This window comes from Lipotes vexillifer, unplaced genomic scaffold (assembly GCF_000442215.2).
Source record: "Lipotes vexillifer unplaced genomic scaffold, Lipotes_vexillifer_v1.1 scaffold995, whole genome shotgun sequence".
In the NCBI taxonomy this organism is placed as follows: domain Eukaryota; kingdom Metazoa; phylum Chordata; class Mammalia; order Artiodactyla; family Lipotidae; genus Lipotes; species Lipotes vexillifer.
In genome coordinates, this window is record NW_006785389.1 from 538,001 (window position 1) to 559,363 (window position 21,363).

Here is a 21,363-nt window from a genome sequence, read left to right on the forward strand (position 1 = left end):
CGGCCGAGGAGGGCGTGGGCAGGAGGCCGAGGCGTGAGGAGCAGGGAGGCCTCCGCGTCCTCCTCAGAGCCAACCACCGCCCGCGCGGCCTCCCGCCTCTTCCCCTCAGGGCCGCTGCTTAGCGCCTCCTTTCTCGTCGACTTCCCAGTGAAGGGGCCCGGCCGCCCCAGCGTCGCCTCAGGTAGGCCCGCGCCTCCACTGCCCGTGAGCCCGCTCCGCGCCGCCATGTGCCTCCCGCAGTGTCCGGCCCGGGACACCGCGCGCTCACCTTGCTAGCCCGACGCCGCCGCCGCCACCGCCTGACTGAAACGCTCGACCTCGGACTTTGGCGCCCAAACCCGCGGCGCATGCGCTGTGTGCGGTCTGCGCGTGCGCCTTGTGGGGCGGCCGGAGGGCCGCGCGGGAAACGCAGGCCACTTCCGGCCGGCTCCGCTGGGGGGCACGCAAGAACCAGGCTGGATTGGAGGGGACCGAAGACCTGCTTCCTGTAAATGCTTTAGTAATTTTTTCAATAGTTGACACATGGTTTAAATTTTTTAAATTAAATAAACAGTATGCAGTGGAAAGTCCGATCACCGTTTGTGTGTGTGTGTGTGTGTGTGTGTGTGTGTGTGTGTGTGCCACCCACCAATTTTTTTTAACATCTTTACTGGAGTATAATTGCTTTACAATGGTGTGTTAGTTTCTGCTGTATAACATAGTGAATCAGCTATGCATATACATATATCCCCATATCTTCTCCCTCTTGCATCTCCCTCCCACCCTCCCTATCCCAGCCCTCTAGGTGGTCACAAAGCACCGAGCTGATCTCCCCGTACTATGTGGCTGCTTCCCAGTAGCTATCTCTTTTACATTTGGTAGTGTATGTAAGTCCGTGCCACTCTCTCACTTCATCCCAGCTTACACTTCTCCCTCCCCGTGTCCTCAAGTCCATTCTCTATGTCTGCATCTTTATTCCTGTCCTGCCCCTAGGTTCTTTAGAACCATTTTTTTTTTTTTAGATTCAATATATATGTGTTAGCATATGGTACTTGTTTTTCTCTTTCTAACTTACTTCACTCTGCAGGACAGACCCTAGGTCCATCCACCTCACTGCAAATAACTCAGTTTCGTTTCTTTTTATGGCTGAGTAATAGTCCATTGTATATATGTGCCACATCTTCTTTATCCATTCATCTGTCGATGGACACTTAGGTTGCTTCCATGTCCTGGCTGTTGTAAATAGAGCTTCAATGAACATTGTGGTACATGACTCTCTTTGAATTATGGTTTTCTCAGGGTATATGCCCAGTAGTGGGATTGCTGGGTCGTATGGTAGTTCTATTTTTAGTTTTTTAAGGAACCTCCATACTGTTCTCCATAGTGGCTGTATCAATTTACATTCCCACCAACAGTGCAAGAGGGTTCCCTTTTCTCCACACCCTCTCCAGCATTTATTGTTTGTAGATTTTTTGATGATGGCCATTCTGACCGGTGTGAGGTGATAGCTCATTGTAGTTTTGATTTGCATTTCTCTAATAATTAGAGATGTTGAGCATTCTTTCATGTGTTTGTTGGCAATCTGTATATCTTCTTTGGAGAAATGTCTGTTTAGGTCTTCTGCCCATTTTTGGATTGAGTTGTTTATAGTTTTGATATTGAGCTGCATGAACTGCTTGTAAATTTTGGAGATTAATCCTTTGTCAGTTGCTTCATTTGCAAATATTTTCTCCCATACTGAGGGTTGTCTTTTCGTCTTGTTTATAGTTTCCTTTGCTGTGCAAAAGCTTTTAAGTTTCATTAGGTCCCATTTGTTTATTTTTGTTTTTATTTCCATTTCTCTAGGTGGGTCAAAAAGGATCTTGCTGTGATTTATGTCATAGAGTATTCTGCCTATGCTTTCCTCTAAGAGTTTTATAGTGTCTGGCCTTACATTTAGGTCTTTAATCCATTTTGAGTTTATTTTTGTGTGTGGTGTTCACCCACCAAATTTTTAATGCCATAAACCACATACACCCAGGTAACCAGTGCAATTATTTAAATATTTATGAATAATTATATTGAATAATTATGAAAGCATGAATGTTTTCATTGTCCTTCCACAATTTCTTTATGTATATATAAGTAGATATATATGTATTTGTGCGTTATACACACAGATACATCTGGTTATCATTGATATATATTATAAATGTGTATCTATACTATAATATATATTCTGTACATATATATCTGTAATACAAATAAATATATTTTAAAATATAAAATATTAAAAAATATAAATATGATATATATCTTATAAATAAATTTAAAATGTAAAGATATAATACAATGTATGACACTTGCACAATATGATATATACTGTAACATAAAATGTGTACTTAAGTAATGTATAACACACCTATCGTTATGATACATAGATTCACTATTACATATAATTATATATTTGTCCAAAAATAATACATATATTTTTATGTTTTCAAAAATACTCATGGTCTTATTTCCTCCCTTTTTTATACAAAAGGTGGGAGACTTTGCACCTATTCTGTGCCTTCATTTTTTACTTACCAGTATACCTCGGAGAGCTTTTCATATCAGTACAAAGAGAATTTGCCCACTGTTTCTGAACAGCTGTTTGGATTCTGTTGTATAGTTGTGACTTGATTTATTTAGCCCATTCCTGACTACTGGGTGGTTGAGTTGTTTTCAGCCCTTTGCTACCAGTATTCAGTGCATAACGTTGACCTTCAGCGATTCCGCGTTGTGTAAATCTGCTAGGAAGATAAATCCCCTGGAGTGGAATTGCTGAGGCAAAGTGCACATGTATGTGTCATTTTGATAGAGATTTCTAAATTGCGTTCCATAGACACTGTTGCAGCTTAGACCCCCACCAGCCTGTGTGAGCAAACCTGCATTCTCAGTGTTATATGATGCTTTTTCAAATTTTCCAAAACCAAGGTTGAGAAATTCAAGGCAGTTCTAGTTTATGTTTCTTTTTCATGAGCAAGGTATAACATGTTTTCCTGTGTTTAGGAGCCATTTGCCTTTAACTAAAGAACATTTATTGGGCAGGGGCTCAAGATATGCGGGGAAAGCATACTGAAACATGTGCAATAATTATTTTATGCATAATGATGTTCATGGTAATGATGATGATGATGACATAATGGTTAATATTTCTTGACACAGACCTTATACCCATCACAAAAATTAACTCAAAATGGATCACACACCTAAATGTAAAACCAAAACTTGAAAACTCCTGGAAGAAAACATAAGAGAAAAACCTATGACCTGAGATTTGGCGATGACTTTCTAGGTACACACGTGCAGACTCTTGCAGAGTCAAGCCTAGTCTCACAAAGTCGGAACACACAAACTCCTGGTGGGGGGGTTCCCCAAAAGTGCCCTCCTTATCTGGAAATCTACAACTCAGAGGTCATTTAAATTTTCTGAGCCTCAGTTGTCCCTCCAGAATGAAAGGACAGTAACTTATTAAATATAAGAATCAAATATGATTAAATACATGTGTAGTGGAGGAAAATTTTTTCCTGTACCCTCTTATGGTCCCTGGGTGGTTCTAAAAGTTAACTAACAAAGACGATTAACAGGAGAAAAGCTTACAAGTTGTTTTAATATAACTTTTACATGACACAAGAGCCTTCCTAAGGAAATGAAGACCCAAAGAAATAGACCTGAGTATTTTTTGCTAGGTTTGATAGGGCGTGGACAGTTGTGGAAGAATATAATAGATTAAGGAATAGGAGGTAAGTGTAATAACCTGGTGGAAACTTAGCAAGGCCTGTGTGTTAGGATTCTTTTTGGAAGCGTTCCTTTTTCTTTGGAGATAAGGATGCTTCTTTCCTCCTGGTGTAGGGAGGGCACGTCTCCCATGAGGGATTTATGACCTGTTTCAGGGAAGAAGGGGAAAGGAGAAGTGAGAGTGAATTTCCTGCTTTGGCTGTTTTCTCAAACCCCTTCAGCTTCAATATGCCAGGTGCCACATTTAGGCGTAGGGTATCCTGAACCACATCACATGTCAAGTGATTGAAATAGTGTATGAGACCTGTACAGGCAATTTATGGGTTGGTTACAATTTTATTGTTATTAGGGGGTGAGTATAAGGAGATGGCTTCCTTCACCTCCTCTCCGGGGCTTCAGATTCCCTGCATCACTGTCCCTGTCGCTGTCCCCATACTCCCTGGACCCGTGCTCCCCACCAGTCAGGAAGACAGAGCCCCCGTTGTCCCCTCCCTGCTGGACCCAGCGTCCTGTCTTGTCCCTCCCGTCTTCTCTCCTCTAGGTGGCAGGAGGAATCCATGGGAATCAGAGTCGCCTGTGCGCTCAGCTGGACCAAGAACTGCTGGCCGTCCTGGGGTGACTCCCTGGTCCTCAACGTGACTACCTGGCGCGCCCACCACACGGGTCCCGGGTTCCTAGGCAGCGCCCCTCGAGCCCCCCAGACCCTGAACACACTTGGCGCGCGCTCTCAGGGAGCCTCCTCCCCTTCCCTCTGCAGCCTCTCAGCGCAATCCTACTGCTGCCCCGACCCCCATCAGCCCTCCAGCCCCGAGCACACGCAGACCCTTCAGAGCTGCAGCGGCAGGACTGACCTCCCGAACGGGTTGTGACTTGGCTCGGGCTTCCCGGGGAACAGGGGCGGGGCGGGCTAGCTCAGTGCTGGTCCCAGGCATCCTGCAGGGGGTCCAGGAAACGTGCCCGGGGACAGCGCAGGACAAAGGCGCGAAAGGAGCCCCTCACGACCACTGCCCCTCCCCTGTCCACATTGATACTCAGGTCGAGTGACTGAAACAGTGCCTGAAACAAAGTATACAAAGTTGTCATGCTGGCTAAAACTTAACGTTACTAGGGTTTGGAAATCCTGGTCCTGCACCTCCTCTTTGACCCCAGCGTCCCTGCCTCACTGTCTCTGTTTCTGGGCATTCCAGCTGGGCCTCAAATAGCCATCCTCCCCACAGCGCCCCTCCCCCTCGCCCCACCTGGACCCTGTCCTGGACCAGGTCTTCCAGGAGAAGGGAAGTGCGAGTTGACAGGGAAGAGCCGCAGGTTATGCTTCTGCGCAGCAGAGACACAACAGCCTGGATGCCCGGGTCATGGGGAGGGGGGCGGGGTAGGGGGCTGCAGAATCATCAGACACACAGTGACCCCCAGCCACGCTGTGGAGTCATTCGGATCGGAGCATGTATATGTGCAATTCTCCTAGATGCCAGCCACTAGTTTTCTCTTCTGAAGAGCTGCACCAATTTACCCTTCCACAGCAATGCATGAGAGTTCCAGGGGTTCCACAGCCTCACCAACTCTCATATTTTTCCTCTAGTCATTCTGATGGATGTGTACTTGTACCACTGGAATCTTGTTTTGGAAAACAAAACTTTAATTTATAGAAATATCTCAAGCTGGATAGGTTATAAATATCAACAAAATTAGAACTTCAGAAGTAGAAGCTGGAGTGAGAAAGAGGTTGTTTGTTTGTTTGTTTTTATAATGAATACACCTTGTTACTATTTGGGATTCTTAAGAAATGTGTGTATTATCTGAACGAGAAAACTCTCTATATATTCTCCTATATTCTTGAGGTGAAGAAGCTGATAGGTGATAATTTTACTGCTCAGAAATGGGTGGATGCCTTCCTAAGTAACAGAGGGCTGTAAACTGGTGATAGTCTTAAAACCAGCCAGCATGAAAGAACTGCCATAAATATCTTGTAAACTATGAAGGCACCAATACATGCATACAAGGAGGAAAATTAAAAGATGCTGGCTGAAGCAGCAGCAGAAAAACCCTGGAGGAGAGGCCCTGCAGATGGAGGAAACAGCCAGTGCCAAGGCCCTGAGTCAGGGTTTCTGTCACTTGCCACCCAAGGAGTCTGATACAGAGGATGCAGGACACAGAAGAAGGGTGGGGATGAGAACGTGAGAGTGGAAGAATCTCTCGGGCTGGAGGAATGGAAAAGCCATTCTGGAAGGAAACTTGTCCTGCAGACTAGTCCCACCTCCCCAGGGGCGTATAGGGAGGATTTCCCATGGAGATTGCAGGGTTATCTCTCCTGCTCCCATGTGGAGGTGTGTCTCACGTTGATTCCACATCACCTCGCTAAGGGGCTCCAGGGACATCTCTGTCCCTGACACCAGGATCATCTCCTTGCTCCAACCTGGTGGTGAACTTTGGTTTGAAAACCTGATGCCCTGCTCCAAAGAAGGAAAGAAGAGTGAGATGCCTCCCACCATGCAACCCAGACCAAATGTTTGCATAGAAAGAAGACCAACCGTGTGATTACAAAAAGGACCTCCAGAGAGAACGTGGGGAAACTCCCTCCCCAGCCTCCACATCCACCTTGACCTACCCACACCTTCCACCCCACCAGCTCAAATTTCTAAGGATGGAGATCCAAGTAGTTCCCAGGCAGCAGAGCCCACCCCATTGCGTACATCAGCCAATCAGCTCTTACCTTATCTCTCTGGCCACTGTAATTGGTTAGCTGTGGTCATGTGATGAAGCCAGGTCCAATCAGATCAGGTCAGACTCCTGGGGGGAATACAAGCACCAAAATAGTCTACCATTCCTGTTGCAAGTGAATTAGAACACTGGTGCTCCTGGGGCTCCTGGAAGCTGTCTTGAGACCAGGAGCAGAGCCAACACCATCAAAACCCCAATGCTAGAGGCCAGACCTGGGCTGGAGCTCATCTGTGTCTTCTGGAAACTTTATAGCCTTTTGGAATCACCAGACCACCAAGCTCTGGTGAGCCCTGTCTGAACTGGGGGAGGCCATCCTTACACAGGGAGCTCAGGTTCCCACAGGTGTCAAGTAACACGTCCTTGTACAGGTCCTTCTGAACCAGCTCCAGCAGGACGTGGGTGAAGGACATGGCCACGTCCTTGAAGATCACCGGTTCCTGTACCGCCAGACAGCATCCTTGTTCACCGAGGGACTGGTCCCCCACGCAGCCCAGGAGAGGACATGGAAATCCACTGGAAGTTGGGAATGTGTTCAGAATTGCATTGTGGTAGATTGCAAAAATGGCCAGAGTTTTCCACCCTGCCCCATGTCCATACCATTTGACATTTAAGTGTGCAGCGCCCTCCTGTTCTGGATCTGTGCTTGGCCATGAAAATTGCTTTGGCCAATGGGATCCTGGCAAAATGTGACTCAAGGAGAAGTTTGAAATGCTTGAGAAACTGTTATTGGTTTCTCTCTTGTGCCCTGAACACTGCGTGGGGATGAACATGCCTAGGCAAGCCTGCTGGAGGATGAAAGGTACCTAGAGCAGGGCCAGGTCTCCCCAGTCCCCCAAGAGAAGCCAGCCTAGGTGAGCTGAGGACCAGTGTCCACCAGGCATCTGGAGGAGCCCAGAAACCTCAGCAGAGCCACCTCCATGACCCCTTGTGGCTGTTGCTTCTAAAATTTACCAACTAAAGGATGCTCCCCACTCTCCAGTCCTACCTACAATTCACCCTGAAAGGAATTCAGAGTGAAGATCTGGGTGCGGCATTCTATGCCCTGGGAAAAGTGGCAGAAATGGCCCTCAGATAATTAGATATTTTCAGGAGAAAATATTGTGAACCAAGATTCTTGCATCTTCCCATACTTAGAAAAGCACTAAAATCATTGACTGAGATGTCTGTTCTTCATGACCAACAGGAACCTTGTGCTGAGATGTGTGCTTGATTGCATGGACCCCCTCTCCAAAATCACACAGAAACTGACCTCCTACCTACCTTTTGGAACAGTTCCTCAGAGCTCTCTGAGAGGCTGTCTCCTGGTTCTAATCCTCAGTAAGTCCCCAAGTAAAATTGAAATCCACCCCTCTCATGTTGTGCATTTTTACTTCAGTCGACAACTTCGACTTTGTGGTTGTTGGCATAGACTCTGGAGTTGTTGGCATAGACTTTCTGGGTTTGAATCTTGACTTGGCTACTTATGATCTGTGTGACCTGAAGCAAGTGACATGGACTCTCTGTGCCTCTGTTCTCTTCTCTTGGAAAGATGGATAATAACAGAACCAGCCATATGGTTGTGAGAATTAAGTGGATCAAAATGTGTAAAGACATTAGCTCAGTGCTTACGACATGGTCAGTGCTCAAGAAATGTTCATCATTCTAAATATTTGTGTAAAGATGGAGGAGGTCCTAGTCAACGGGAGAGAGAGACAGAACTGAAGAACACACTCATTCACTCATGTATTCATCACAGCCTGGTGCCGGGGCTAAATTAACATAACAGACCTGGTCAGTGGTGGACACAATAGCCATTCTCCTTTGCTGTAATAATAGAAGCTAGAAGGTGACACAGGATTGCCCAGCTAAGGACTGCACTTCCCAGCATCTCTTGCAGCTAGATGTGGTCATGTGACTATGTTCTGGCCAATGAGGTTTAAGGAAAAGTGATCTGGGCATCTTGTAGGAGGTGCCCTCTGAAGGACTAAAGTGTGTCTTCCCCTTCCCTCATCCTCCTCCCCTTCCCCTGAGCCACAATGTGGATGGGATATGGGGGGTGAGCCCTCTCTGGCCACGTGGCACAGAGCACCAAGGTCAAAGGACCTTGGCTGCCCAACTCCACGGGGATGCAACACCCCGGACCTGGGAGTTTTACACACAGACCACAATCATGAGAGAGACATCAAGTTTGGTTTATTTAAGCAGCTGTATTTGGGGACTTTACATCACAGTAGCCCAGCATGCATGATTCCAGGGTGCTGAGTCAAGAGCAGGAAGCAGAGGGAGCTCAGGTATTAGGAAGCAGTGACAAAGCTGAGACAGCACAGGGGACATTCACACACCTTGATTTCATGAAACTCTAACACAGGCAGAGGAACAAAGGTGCAATTTGGGTCAGGTTTCAAAGGTTCAGGAGGAAATTGGGAATCAGAGTCAGGGTCATCTGGTTCCAAGTAATAAGTGAAGCAAACACTTGGCTGGAAGGAAAGCGAACAGAGGAGAAAGAACAAAACGTTAGTGTCTCACTAATGACATTTTGGGGTCAGATCAGTCTTTTGGGGAAGGGGGGCATCCTGTACATTGCAGGATGTTGAGCACCATCAACATCATATTATATATATATTCATATTAGAGAAAACATGCAAATAGAAAATGTGTTAACAATCGGTGGATTTGGATGACCCTTGTACTGTTTTTATAAAGTGTTTGATTCTCACACTATTTCCTAATAAGAAAACCTCTTCAAAAGTCCTCCCTGGGACTGTTGCAGGCACTAACAGGAAAGGTGTTCTTGTGAGCATACTGCCCCTGTGCCTCACCTGACCTCTACCCGCGGCCCCCCTGATTCCCAATCAGGGCTCTCCAAACTCCCCTCCCACCTGTTAAGAATCTCAGAGACGGAGCAGGCTCCTCATTGGCTAAGGTTGAGTCACGTGCCCAGCCCGGAACCAATCACAGGGAACCCTGGCGTTGCCGGCTCTGATTGGTCAGGGGCATAGCTGGAGCTGGTCTGAGGATGGGATCAGACACATCCAAAGTGCATGGAGGCAGATGGTCCACCCAAAAATCAAGTGTTTTGGCAAAAGAACGAGGAATGGTATCCAGGTGGACAAAGCCACAGCTGCCTGCCTCAGCAGGGACCGTTCCCTAATTCATTCCTTCATTTAATCAGCCCACATGTGTACAGTGCCTACCACTGGTTATATCTGATCTAGCCAGGGGGTATATGTCATTGAACAACAGAGCAGGTTCCTACCCCTTCGGAATGAACAAACGAATACAAGGTACGCTCTCGGGTAGCAATAATTATCTGACAAATATTCAGCAAGGCCAGGGGGTGGGGCAAAAGTGAGCGAGGGAGGCTTCATGGAGGAGGTGACATTGGAGCAGAGGCAGGAATTAAGAAAGAGAAGGAAGCAGGAAAGAGGGCAGCATCTTCAAGGTAAACCATCCGTCACAGGATGGGGCCACATCCTTGGGGGGACAAGGGGCACCTGGCTGGGCAGAGAGGGTGGTGGAAGTACTTGACCTCTCAGAACCCAGGAGCCTCTGACCAAAGGGAGGAAACAAGCAGGCTTACCATGGGACAGAATGGCAGGACTTTGAATGACAGTCTTCCCTTCATTCCAGTGGACTTCGTCCGCGGCTCACCAGTGTTCTCAGGAAGCAGGGCTGAGAGAGGAGGAAACAGGCATGAGGCCACCTTGCCCTCTGAGGCTTGAGAAATTCAATAATAATAATATCTTCATCATGAAACCATTGACAAGAACTAACATGTGTTGAGTACTTGCTATGTGCCAGGTACGCATTTAAGTATTTTACACATCATAGCTAAATTGAGATGGCTACTCTCATCATCCCACTATAGAGATGAGGAAAGCAAGGCACAGAGGTTAGGACACTTGCTGGAGTTTGCACAGCAGCACCTGCAGACATGCATTAAATTGCATCCTGAAGGCCCACAGGGAACAGAGAGGGAATGTCAGTGAGTGAATGGGCTGGGGTAAGACAACAGTAGGCTCTGGAGATGGTGGCACCCTGGGGAGCCCGTGTCCAGGAGGAAGGGACAACGGATATGCAGCTGCATGTGGGGATGCCCCTCCAGAAAATTGTCTAGTTTCCCCACAGAAGACCGATGTCTTGATTTAGAGTGAAATCTCCTGATATTTTAAAGCTACCAACAAATCCAGATATTTTCTTAGAAACTCCTACTCTCCTGCTGGGAATGGAAATCCGCCTCTCCACGGAGGACCATTCAGTCAAACTCACCAAATTACAAATGCACATCCTCCTTTGATGCAGCCATTCCCCCTTTTAAACATATTGTCCTGGGTATACTCCCCTGTGTGCAATATGACCCAATTATAATCTTATTTCTACTTGCATTTATTGTCATCCTCAAAGACTGGGAATAACCCGAATGGCCACCTGCAGGAACCAGGTTAAATAAACTACAGTACAGTACAGACAGACCATGGAATGCCAGGCAGCTGGAACACAAACTTGTCATCTTGTGGGGAAGAGTCCCCAAGATGGACAGGGGACACAGGGCTTAATGTCAAAGACCCCGAGGCCAAATGCTTCAAATTCCAGCATGAGCTAATCATTCATCCTTGTCACCCCTCAGATTTCTCATCTTCAAAATGGGGCAATCACTGTCCTTACCTCACAGAGTTGTGAAGCATGAGTGATTGGATGCTTGGAAAGCATTGGGACTGTGACTGGAAGATATCAAGTGCCAGATCAGGATTAAATGAAACAAGGCAAAATAGGAACTGGCAGTGGCATATACAGTACACACAGTACATCAGACATAAATACATAGTAACAGATGCATACACATCCTTGTCTGTATGAGCGAGCATAGAACATTCTGGAAGATTGGACAAGAAACTGGAAAGTAGCTACCTCTGGTAAGGGAGTAGGTAGCTAAAACAGTGGCCTGTATCTTGTTTTGTATGATGGTTACACACAGCTATAGACGTGATGAAATACAAGTAAAAACACACATGGATTGTGCCAATATCTATGGACTAGTTTTGATGTTGTAGTGTCATCATATAAAATAAAGATACTGGGGGAAATGGGATGAAGTGTCCATGGAACTTCTATGTACTATTATGGCAACTTCTTGTGAATATAAAATGATTGCAAAGTAAGATGTTTCAGAAAGGAAGCATCACAACAGACCCAGCATCCCTCACTCATGTGTCCAAGCTACCAGCAGGATCCACAGGCTTCACAGGAATCACCCCACTCCTGCCAACCCTCTCTGCCAACTCCTTGGGTCAGGCCTCTTTCATCTTCCACCTGAATGACCCTGCAATTCCTGACTTGGCAACTGGATGCAGGGCCAGTCCAGGCAGGTATCTGGGCCACAAAATTGAGCCCCAGTTGATTCCAGCTCCCAAGAGACACCCCTGAAGACTCTGAGCAAGGGAGAGACAGGACCCACTGACGAGGGGATGTCAGGGAGGTTCCATCCTGGGTGCCGCTCAGGGCCCTCCCTTCCCAGGAAGAGCAACTAGGAGATATTTGGGGTTGGGATCAGTCTTCAGGGTCAACCTTTCCTCATCAGCCGTGCCCTGGAGACCCTGCCCACTGCCACCTGCGCACAGTTTTCCACCCCATGTGTGTCTCACCTCCTTTCTCTGGCGGCTTGGTCTGCACCTCCTCCGTTGCCTGGCCCTCGATGGTGCTGAGAGGTAGCATCGTGACACCACAGGTGCTCCCTATGGACAGGAGACCACAGCAGTCAATGCCTGGGCTGCGGACCCAGATGGCCCAGGTGTGAATCCCAGCACTGCTCTCAGGTGTTGGATGGACTCAGACAGCTCCATCCCCTCCCAGGTCCCCAACATCCAAGGGGAGTGTTGGCAATGCCTGCCTCCTAGAGTGGCTTCCAAGGCCCAGTGTGTGATTTGGGGAGAGCGATTGCCATGGTGCCCCTTTAAGGAAAAGAAGAAATATTATGACACAGAGTGCTGGGAATCATAGGTGAAGGTCAGTTAACTGGGTATCAAAAGGGCCTCTGGAGTCTGGCGTACAGCAGGCACTCAATAAGTGCACCTCATGGTCAGCATTCCCAGTGCTGTATTTCAGGGCTGTCCTAAGGCTATAAGGCAGCTTAACCAAGTGATTCAGACCAGGACATCATTTCCCTGACCTCGGGGACCCCATTCTGGTACAGGATGCTTAAGTGACTGCCTCTCAGGACTGCTGTGAAGATGAAGGAGCCAGTCCACAGACCCCTCACCACAGCCCCTGGAGAGGGGCCAGCACTGCAGCAAGGGTGTCTAACAGCAGGCTCAGCTGTGGGGTCCTGGGACCCCGCCTCCACCCCAGCTTTACCCTGGGCAGAACTTCAGCCAGTTTGTATGGAGGGTGCACTGGGGGGATTCCAGCCTGCCAGTCACTAGCTGAGAGATCTCAAGTATCAAGTTTGCCAGATTTAACAACAATATTATAACAAATACACAGAAAACTGAGATTTGAATTTGAGATAGGCAAATCATATTTTAGCATGATAGGTCCCAATCACCACATGGTAAATGCCTACATAAAAATCATTTATTTAATATACAAAGTTATGTTTAAGAATACCAAAGTCCCATGAAATATTTGGGACATAATTATACCCAAAGGTAATTCATTATTTGTCTGAAATTCAAATTTAAGTAAGCATCCTGTATTTTACCTGGCAAGCCCCATTTCAGAGGTTCTTTAACCTCTTGTGCTGTCAGCTTTCCTCTCCAGAAAAATGAGTAAAATTAATTATTAAACGTGAGGATTAAATATGATTAAATACACACACACACACTGACAACACACTATCTGGAAAATCAGAGTCAGCACCTCTTCCTGTAAACCTTTGTAAGAAGTGTAAGATGCAGTCACAGACTCTCACTCTTAATCATGCAAATACAAGATGCATCAATTTGTGGGAACACCCAGCCAGATAGACATACACACAATTGTTGGAGACACACATTTTCAGATGAAAACTGAGGAAACCAGGGCATGATGACACAAGCACACCTGCAGACACACTCCAGGGAAACTCTGAGACCCCCGCCGCTCAGGTGGGCAGGCCTGCTAGTTAGTACTGAACGCCCGCCCTCCTCACATAAAGTCCTGGACGTACGCGCGCGCGCGCGGACACACACACACACCCTCTAGCCACCCATAAACGCAGACCCACAGGCTGAAATTACACATCACCCTCTCCAACATAATTCCCCTCTGCCTACACCCAGGGCCCACGCTTATTCTCACCCAGGGCCCATCCGCAGAGGCCGCCACTCTAAGATAAACGCCCCCAGCACACCCCCGGCCCCCACCCGCAGCACGCAGGCGCACAGAAGCACTGGAGACTCAAAACGATTTTTCCAAGCGCCCTTTTCATCTGCTAACCTTCTTACGCGTCCTTAGTGAACCCCCAACCAATCTGCAGGGACTCCCCGGCCCTCCCGACCCCCTAAACTACCCTCTGTACTCTCCCCCAAATCATTTTCCTATGTTCCATTAAGCGAATTCGTTACCTGACCCCCTGATACCCAACTGACCCTCTGTGGTGTGCAGAGCAAATCTATTCTTCCCGCCTCCTCCATCCAACTACAGAGTCTCCCGTCTGCCCGTCCTACACCCTAAAACCTCAGGACCAGGACCCGGGCTCCTCCTCCACCTGTCCTGGACGGAGTCCCCGCCACCCCTACTACTGACACCCCAGCCTCCTCTGTCCCCTCCACTCTTCCCTCCTCCCAGCGGCCAGAGAAATCCTCGGACCTGGAGTCGCCCCGCGGCTCACGAGGACCTGAGCATCCCGACCGCCCTCAGGGGAGGCGCGGGTTCCTCAAGGGGCCCCACCGCGGGCACCATCGGGTCTCAGGGGCTCCTAGGCAGCCGCTCCTGAGCCCTGTTGCCCCGAACGCACCGGCGCATCCTGGCCAGGCGGCCCGGCCCTCCCTCCAGGGACCCCGCAGCGCCATCCGGCCGCCCCCTCTCCCCTCCCCCCGACCCCGGCCCGCGCTGCGCCCCCGCCCGGATGGCGCAAACCCTTTAGGGCTGCGGCCTCGGGACTGACCTCCGGACCCGGGTTCTGTCTGGGCCGCTGGGCAGGAGCGGGCGGGCTTGCTCAGCGCTTGTCCTTGGCGCCCGGGTAGCGCTGGCTCCGAAGATGTCCAGGGAATCTGTGGACAAACTCGCAGGAATGAACAGAGCTGAGTGGCTCAGCGTCACGCAAAGCACTCCCCCATCCCCGGCCCCAAACAGAAGTCAGGTGGTTAAAAGAGTCTCTGACACCAGCACAGGTATCTGAGTGTTGGCTGCGATTTTAGTTTTAGGGGGGAGGGTCGGGGGCCTCATTCGTTAGAGGAACCAGTTAAGGAGGTCGCCATGGGCAGGTTTTAACAGAATGAGAATCATTTATGCAGGTAATAAGGGTAAGTACTGTTTCTAAACTTCTTATTTGAATATGAGGATATGCCGCACACACCTAGAAAGACATGTATGTAGCAGGTACACTGGACCCAAACACAAAATATCTTTTATATACTGTATACCACTCACAGTAGTTCAAGAGTTTCCCTCCTTTTTCTAAACATTCTCACACTTTCACCCGTATTGATTTCAGTCTGGCATCTATTCAAAGCAAGATCAGTAACCTTTGTTGTCAAGGATGTCATGGCGAATAGTTTACCCTATCTGGACCATACAGGCTGTGTCACAGCTACTGGACTTTGCAGGAAAGCAGCCCAGACTCTACCTAAGGATGGACGTGGCTGTGCTAATGAGCCTTTATTTCCACTACAGGCTGTGGCTGGATGGCCAGTCTGCCCACTCCTGACCTAGAGAATTTTCTGTGCCAGCTCCCCATAAACGCAGACCCACAGGCTGAAATTACACATCACCCTCTCCAACATAATTCCCCTCTGCCTACACCCAGGGCCCACGCTTATTCTCACCCAGGGCCCATCCGCAGAGGCCGCCACTCTAAGATAAACGCCCCCAGCACACCCCCGGCCCCCACCCGCAGCACGCAGGCGCACAGAAGCACTGGAGACTCAAAACGATTTTTCCAAGCGCCCTTTTCATCTGCTAACCTTCTTACGCGTCCTTAGTGAACCCCCAACCAATCTGCAGGGACTCCCCGGCCCTCCCGACCCCCTAAACTACCCTCTGTACTCTCCCCCAAATCATTTTCCTATGTTCCATTAAGCGAATTCGTTACCTGACCCCCTGATACCCAACTGACCCTCTGTGGTGTGCAGAGCAAATCTATTCTTCCCGCCTCCTCCATCCAACTACAGAGTCTCCCGTCTGCCCGTCCTACACCCTAAAACCTCAGGACCAGGACCCGGGCTCCTCCTCCACCTGTCCTGGACGGAGTCCCCGCCACCCCTACTACTGACACCCCAGCCTCCTCTGTCCCCTCCACTCTTCCCTCCTCCCAGCGGCCAGAGAAATCCTCGGACCTGGAGTCGCCCTGCGGCTCAGAAGGGTCTGAGCATCCTGACCTCCCTCAGGGGAGACGCGGGTTCCTCATGGGGCCTCACCGCGCGCACCATCGGGTCTCAGGGGCTCCTAGGCAGCAGCTCCTGCACCCCATTGCCGCGAACGCACCCGCGCATTCTCCCTGGGTGCGCCGCCCTCCCCGCGGAGACCCCGCGGCGCCATCCCGCCGCCCCGCGCTGCGCCCCCGCCCTGATGGCGCAGCCCCTTCAGAGCTGCAGCCGCGGGACTGACCTCCGGACCCGGCTTCTGTCTGGGCCGCTGGGCAGGAGCGGGCGGGCTTGCTCAGCGCTTGTCCTTGGCGCCCGCGTAGCGCTGGCTCCGAAGATGTCCAGGGAATCTGTGGACGAACTCCGAGGAATGTACAGGGCTGAGTCGCTCAGCGTCACGCACACCGCCCCCCCACCAAACCCCAAACACTAGTCAGGTGGTTAAAAGAGTCTCTGACACCAGCACAAGTATCTGAGTGTTCCCCTCAATTTCACTATTGGGGGAGGTCGCGGACCCCCTCATCCTCATTGGTTAGAGAAACCGATATAAAAGGTCGCCAATGGCACGTTTTAGGTGGAAGAGAATCAGTTGTTCAGGTAATAAGGGTAAGTAGTGTTTCTTAAACTTCTTACTGGAATATGAAGAAACACACGCCACACACATAGAAGCACATGTGTGCTGGACCCAAACACAAAATGTCTTTTACACTGTGCGTCACAGTCACAGCACTCTGTTTTCCCTCTTCTAACTTTCCTCACACTTCCACCCATATTGATTTCAGTCTGGTATCTGTTCAAAGCAAGATCAGTCACCTTTGCTGTCAAGGATGTCATGGCGAATAGTTTAGCCTTTGTGCACCATCAGGTCTGTGTCACAGCTACTGGACTTTGCAGGAAAGCAGCCCAGACTCTACCTAAGGATGGACGTGGCTGTGCTAATGAGCCTTTATTTACACTACAGGCTGTGGCTGGATGGCCAGTCTGCCCACTCCTGACCTAGAGAATTTTCTGTGCCAGCTCCTGCAGTAGATGAAGATAAGCTGCTCTCTGGTAAAAGGGCAGTTTGGGCAGAAATGTGAATAGATACACTTTGTTGTTTTTCTTTTAAAAAAGAAATACTTTATGAAGATATGGATCCTGAGAATGAAAAGAGTGTAATATAAAAATAGCCATTGAGCCTTGATTATGTACAAAATTTGAAATAACAACCTTAAAATAAAAAAGCTCTCACCAAGCCCATATCCTCACTTTCTGGTGGCTACTCTGTGTGATAATTCTGATAATATAAGATATTTAACCCAGTCCTGAGACAGAAACTTCTGTGACCATGGTAATGTTCTGTATCTGCAGTGTCCAGTACGGTAGCCACTGGCCACATTTGGCCACTGAAACCTGCCCTGAGTGGCCGAGAAACCGTGTTTTGAATTTTTTTTAAGATTGATTCATTGATATTGAAGTAACCTCATGCACTTAGTGGTTACTGTGCTGGAGGGAAGAAAATTATACCTGAATTCCTGCTCAGATGCAAGACACGGCATCAATTAGATGGTATTCCAGAGATCATAGCTACCCTGAATCTCATTGGGGGAAAAGGTAAAAAACAACAACATATGACAACAACAACAAACATTAGTATGTGGCAGGGTGTGACTCTGGTCTTCAAAACCACACTATATAAGAGAATATTCTATTTCTAAGGTGATAACACACTGAAGAATATATACATATATATATATATATATAAAACATAGTATATACATATAATATATATATTATACTTACAAGAGAAAACATACCAACAGAAAAATATTAACAATTGGTGAATTTGGATGATCTTTGTACTGCTTTGCAAAATCTGTGACTCTTACATTCTTTTCTAATAAGATTTCTAGAGAGTCCTCCCTGGGACTGCTGCAGGCGCTAATAGGAAACATGTTCTTGCGAGCATCCTCACCCTGTGCCTCCCCTGACCTCTCCCCCCCCCGGCCCCCATGGTTACCCATCAGGGCCGCTCCAAAAACTCCCCTCCCACCTGTTAAGAATCCCAGAGACAGAGCAGACGCTTCATTGGCCAAGGTTGAGCCACGTGCCCAGCCTGGAACAATCACGGGGAACCTTGGCATTGCTGGCTCTGATTGGTCAGGGGCATACCTGGAGCTGGTCTGAGGATGGGATCAGATCCATCCGAAGGGCATGGAGACAAGTGGTCCCCCAAGAAAAATCAAGGGTGTTAGTAGCAGAAGGAGGAGTGGTGTCCAGGTGGACAAAGCCACAGCTGCCTACGCAGGAGGGACCCTTACGTAATTCATTCCCTCACTTAATCAGCCCATGTGTATACAGTGCCTAACGCTGGTCACATCTGTTCTAGGCAGGGGTATATGCCATTGAACAACATAGGAGGTTGCTGCTCCCCAAGAACCACTCTAGTAGGGAACACAGATGATGAACACACAGATACAGGTATGCTCTCAGGTAGCAATAATTACTCTGAAAAAAATTCAGGAAGGCAGGTGTTAGAGAGAAATGGGGCAAAAGTGAGCAAGGGAGGCTTCATGGAGGAGGTGACATTGGAGCAGAGGCAGGAATTAGGAAAGAAAAGAAGGCAGGAAAGCAGGCAGCATCTTCAAGGAAAACTGTCCCCCACAGGATGGGGCCACATCTGGGATGAGGGAGGGACAAGGGGCACACAGCAACCCAAGTGTCTCTGCTGGGGAAAGGAAGTTCCGGACCTCTCAGAACTCAGGAGTCTGGTCAAAGGGAGGAAAGAAACAGGCTTACCACAGGACAGAACGGCAGGACTCTGAATAACATTGTTCCCTTCATTCTTATGGGCTTCTTTGGTGGATCATCAGGGTTCTCAGAAAGCAGGACTGAGGGAGGAGGAAAGAGGCATGAGGCCATCTTGCCCTCTGAGGCTTGAGAAACTCAATAATAATAAAATCTTCATTATGAAACCACTGGCAAGAGCTAATATGTGTGGAGTAGTTTCCTTGTGCCAGGCATGCATTTAAGTATTTTACACATCATAGCTTATTTGGTTGTTCATAATATCTCTCTGAGATGGCTACTCTCATCATCCCACTTTAGAGAAGAGGAAACCAAAGCACAGAGGAGTTAGGACACTTGTTGGGGGTTGCACAGCAGTGCCTGCAGACATGCATTAAATTGCAGCCCAAAGGTCCACAGGGAACAGACAGGGAATGCCAGTGGGTGAAGGGGCTGGGGTAAGACAACAGGGGTGTCCAGGCCACAAAAAGGAGCCCAAATTCATTCAGTTCCCAGGAGATCCCTGCAGCTCTGAGTAGGGCAGTGACAGGATGCACTGACATCAGGTGATGTCAGAGAGTTCTATCCTGGGTGTCCTTCAAGGCACCCCCTCCCCAGGAAGAGCCTGCGGGAGATATTTGGGGTTGGGATCAGTCCACAGGGTCAACACTTCCTCATCAGCCTTACCCTGGAGACCCTCCCCACTCCCAACTGCCCAGTTTTCCACCCCATGTGTGTCTCACCTCCCTTCTCCGGCGGCTTGGTCTGCACCTCCTCCGTTGCCTGGCCCTCGATGGTGCTGAGAGGTAGCATCGTGACACTACAGGTGCTCCCTATGGACAGGAGACCAGAGCAATCAGTGCCTGGCCTGGGGACCCAGATGGCCTGGGTGTGAACCCCAGCACCGCTCTCAGATGTCAGGTGGACTCAGACAGCTCTATCTCCTCCCCAAGTCTCCAGGTGCCCAACATCCAAGGGGAGTGTTAGCAATGCCTCCCTCTAGTGTTCTTCCAAGACCCAGTGTGTGATGTGGGGAGAGCGATTGCCATGGTGCCTGGCAAGGGCAAGGGCAGAGATCATGGGTCTGGGGTTTCTGATCCTTTAAGAAAGTGAATATCAGTTAACTGGATATCAAAAGGGCCTCTGGTGTCTGGCATATACAGCAGGCACTGGGCCTCTGGCGTCTGGCACATACAGCAGGCACTAAATAAGCACACTCATGGCCAGCATTCCTAGTGCTGTATTTCAGCCCGGTCCTAAGGCTACAAGGCAGCTTGACCAAATGGTTGAGACCAGGACCCCTCTTCCCTGTCCTTGGGGGCCTCTTCTTGTACAGGATGCTCAAGTGACTGCCTCTCAGGACTGCTGTGAAGACGAGGTGGGCGGTCCACAGACACTTCACCACAGCCCCTGGGGAGAAGCCAGCACTGCTGCAATGGTGCCTAGCAGCAGGCTCAGCTGTGGGGTCCTGGGGCCCCGCCTCCACTCCAGCTTTACCCTCGGCGGGACTTGGGCCAGTGTGTCTGGAGGGTGCACTGGGGGGTTCCAGCCTGCCAGTCACTAGCGGAGAGATCTCAAGGATCAAGCTCGCCAGATTTAACAACAACAAGGTTACAAGAAATACACAGCAAACTGAGATTTGAATTTCAGATACACAAAACATTTTTTAGTATAAGTATGTTCAAACACTGCATGGGCCATGTCTACATAAAAATCATTTTTTATTTAGTTTTCTAAATTATGTTTAAGTGTAGCCAAGTCCCATGAAATATTTGGGACATGCTTATACCCAAAGGTAATTTATTATTTGTCTAAAGTTCAAATTTAAGAAACTATCCTGTATTTTTTACCTGGCAAGCCCCGATTCAGGGGTTATTTAACCTCTTGCGCTGCCAGTTTTCCCCTCCATGAAGGAAGACTATAAATTATTAAACATCACGATTAAATATGATTAAATACACACACACACTCAGAACACACTGTCTGGTAACTTAGAGTCAAACCTCTCCCTCTAAGCCTTTCTAAAGAATAAGACCCATCACAGACTCTCACACATAATCGTGCAAATACAAGGTGCGTCAAAGGGCGGGAACACCCGGCCAGATAGACACACACACAATTGTTAGAGACACACATTTTCAGATGAACACTGGGGAAACCAGGGCATAATGACACAAACACATCTGCAGACACACTCCAGGGAAACTCAGAGACCCCCGCCTCCCCCGTGGGCAGGCGGGCTTGTCAGTACTGAATGCCCTCCTCACAGGCAGTCCTGGACATGCACACACACACACACACACACACACACACACACACACACACCACTGCGGGCACACACAACTGCAGACGCAGAAGCCGAAATTACACATCACCCTCTCCAACACAAGTTCCCTCTGGCTGACACCCAGGGCCCATCCCCAGTTTCACCCAGGGCCCATGCCCCCGAGGCTGCCCCTCAAAGATGCGCGCCCCAAACAGGCTCCCTGCCCCCACCCGCAGCACGCAGGCGCACAGAGGCGCTGGCGGCTCAAAAGCTGTTTTCCAAAGGCCCTTCTCATCTGCAAACCTCTTGTGCGTCTCAGCGAACCCCCAAACACAACCGGAGGGGCTCCCCCCGCTCCTCATCCCTCAAACTACCGTCTGGACTCCCTGCAGTATC

General features: G+C 48.9%; 1 protein-coding gene across 1 annotated transcript; it reads right to left on the bottom strand.

Annotated features, from left to right (window-relative positions):
* Nucleotides 1-8,729: 8,729 nt before the first annotated feature.
* On the bottom strand, nucleotides 8,730-19,514 carry LOC103079598 (uncharacterized). Its single transcript, XM_007457463.1, has 6 exons — nucleotides 19,445-19,514; nucleotides 18,714-18,805; nucleotides 14,519-14,624; nucleotides 12,078-12,167; nucleotides 10,016-10,107; nucleotides 8,730-8,912 (listed from the first exon to the last, which is right to left on the bottom strand). The coding sequence occupies exons 1-6, from the start codon at nucleotides 19,512-19,514 to the stop codon at nucleotides 8,730-8,732; spliced, it is 633 nt and encodes a 210-aa protein (XP_007457525.1).
* Nucleotides 19,515-21,363: the final 1,849 nt, after the last annotated feature.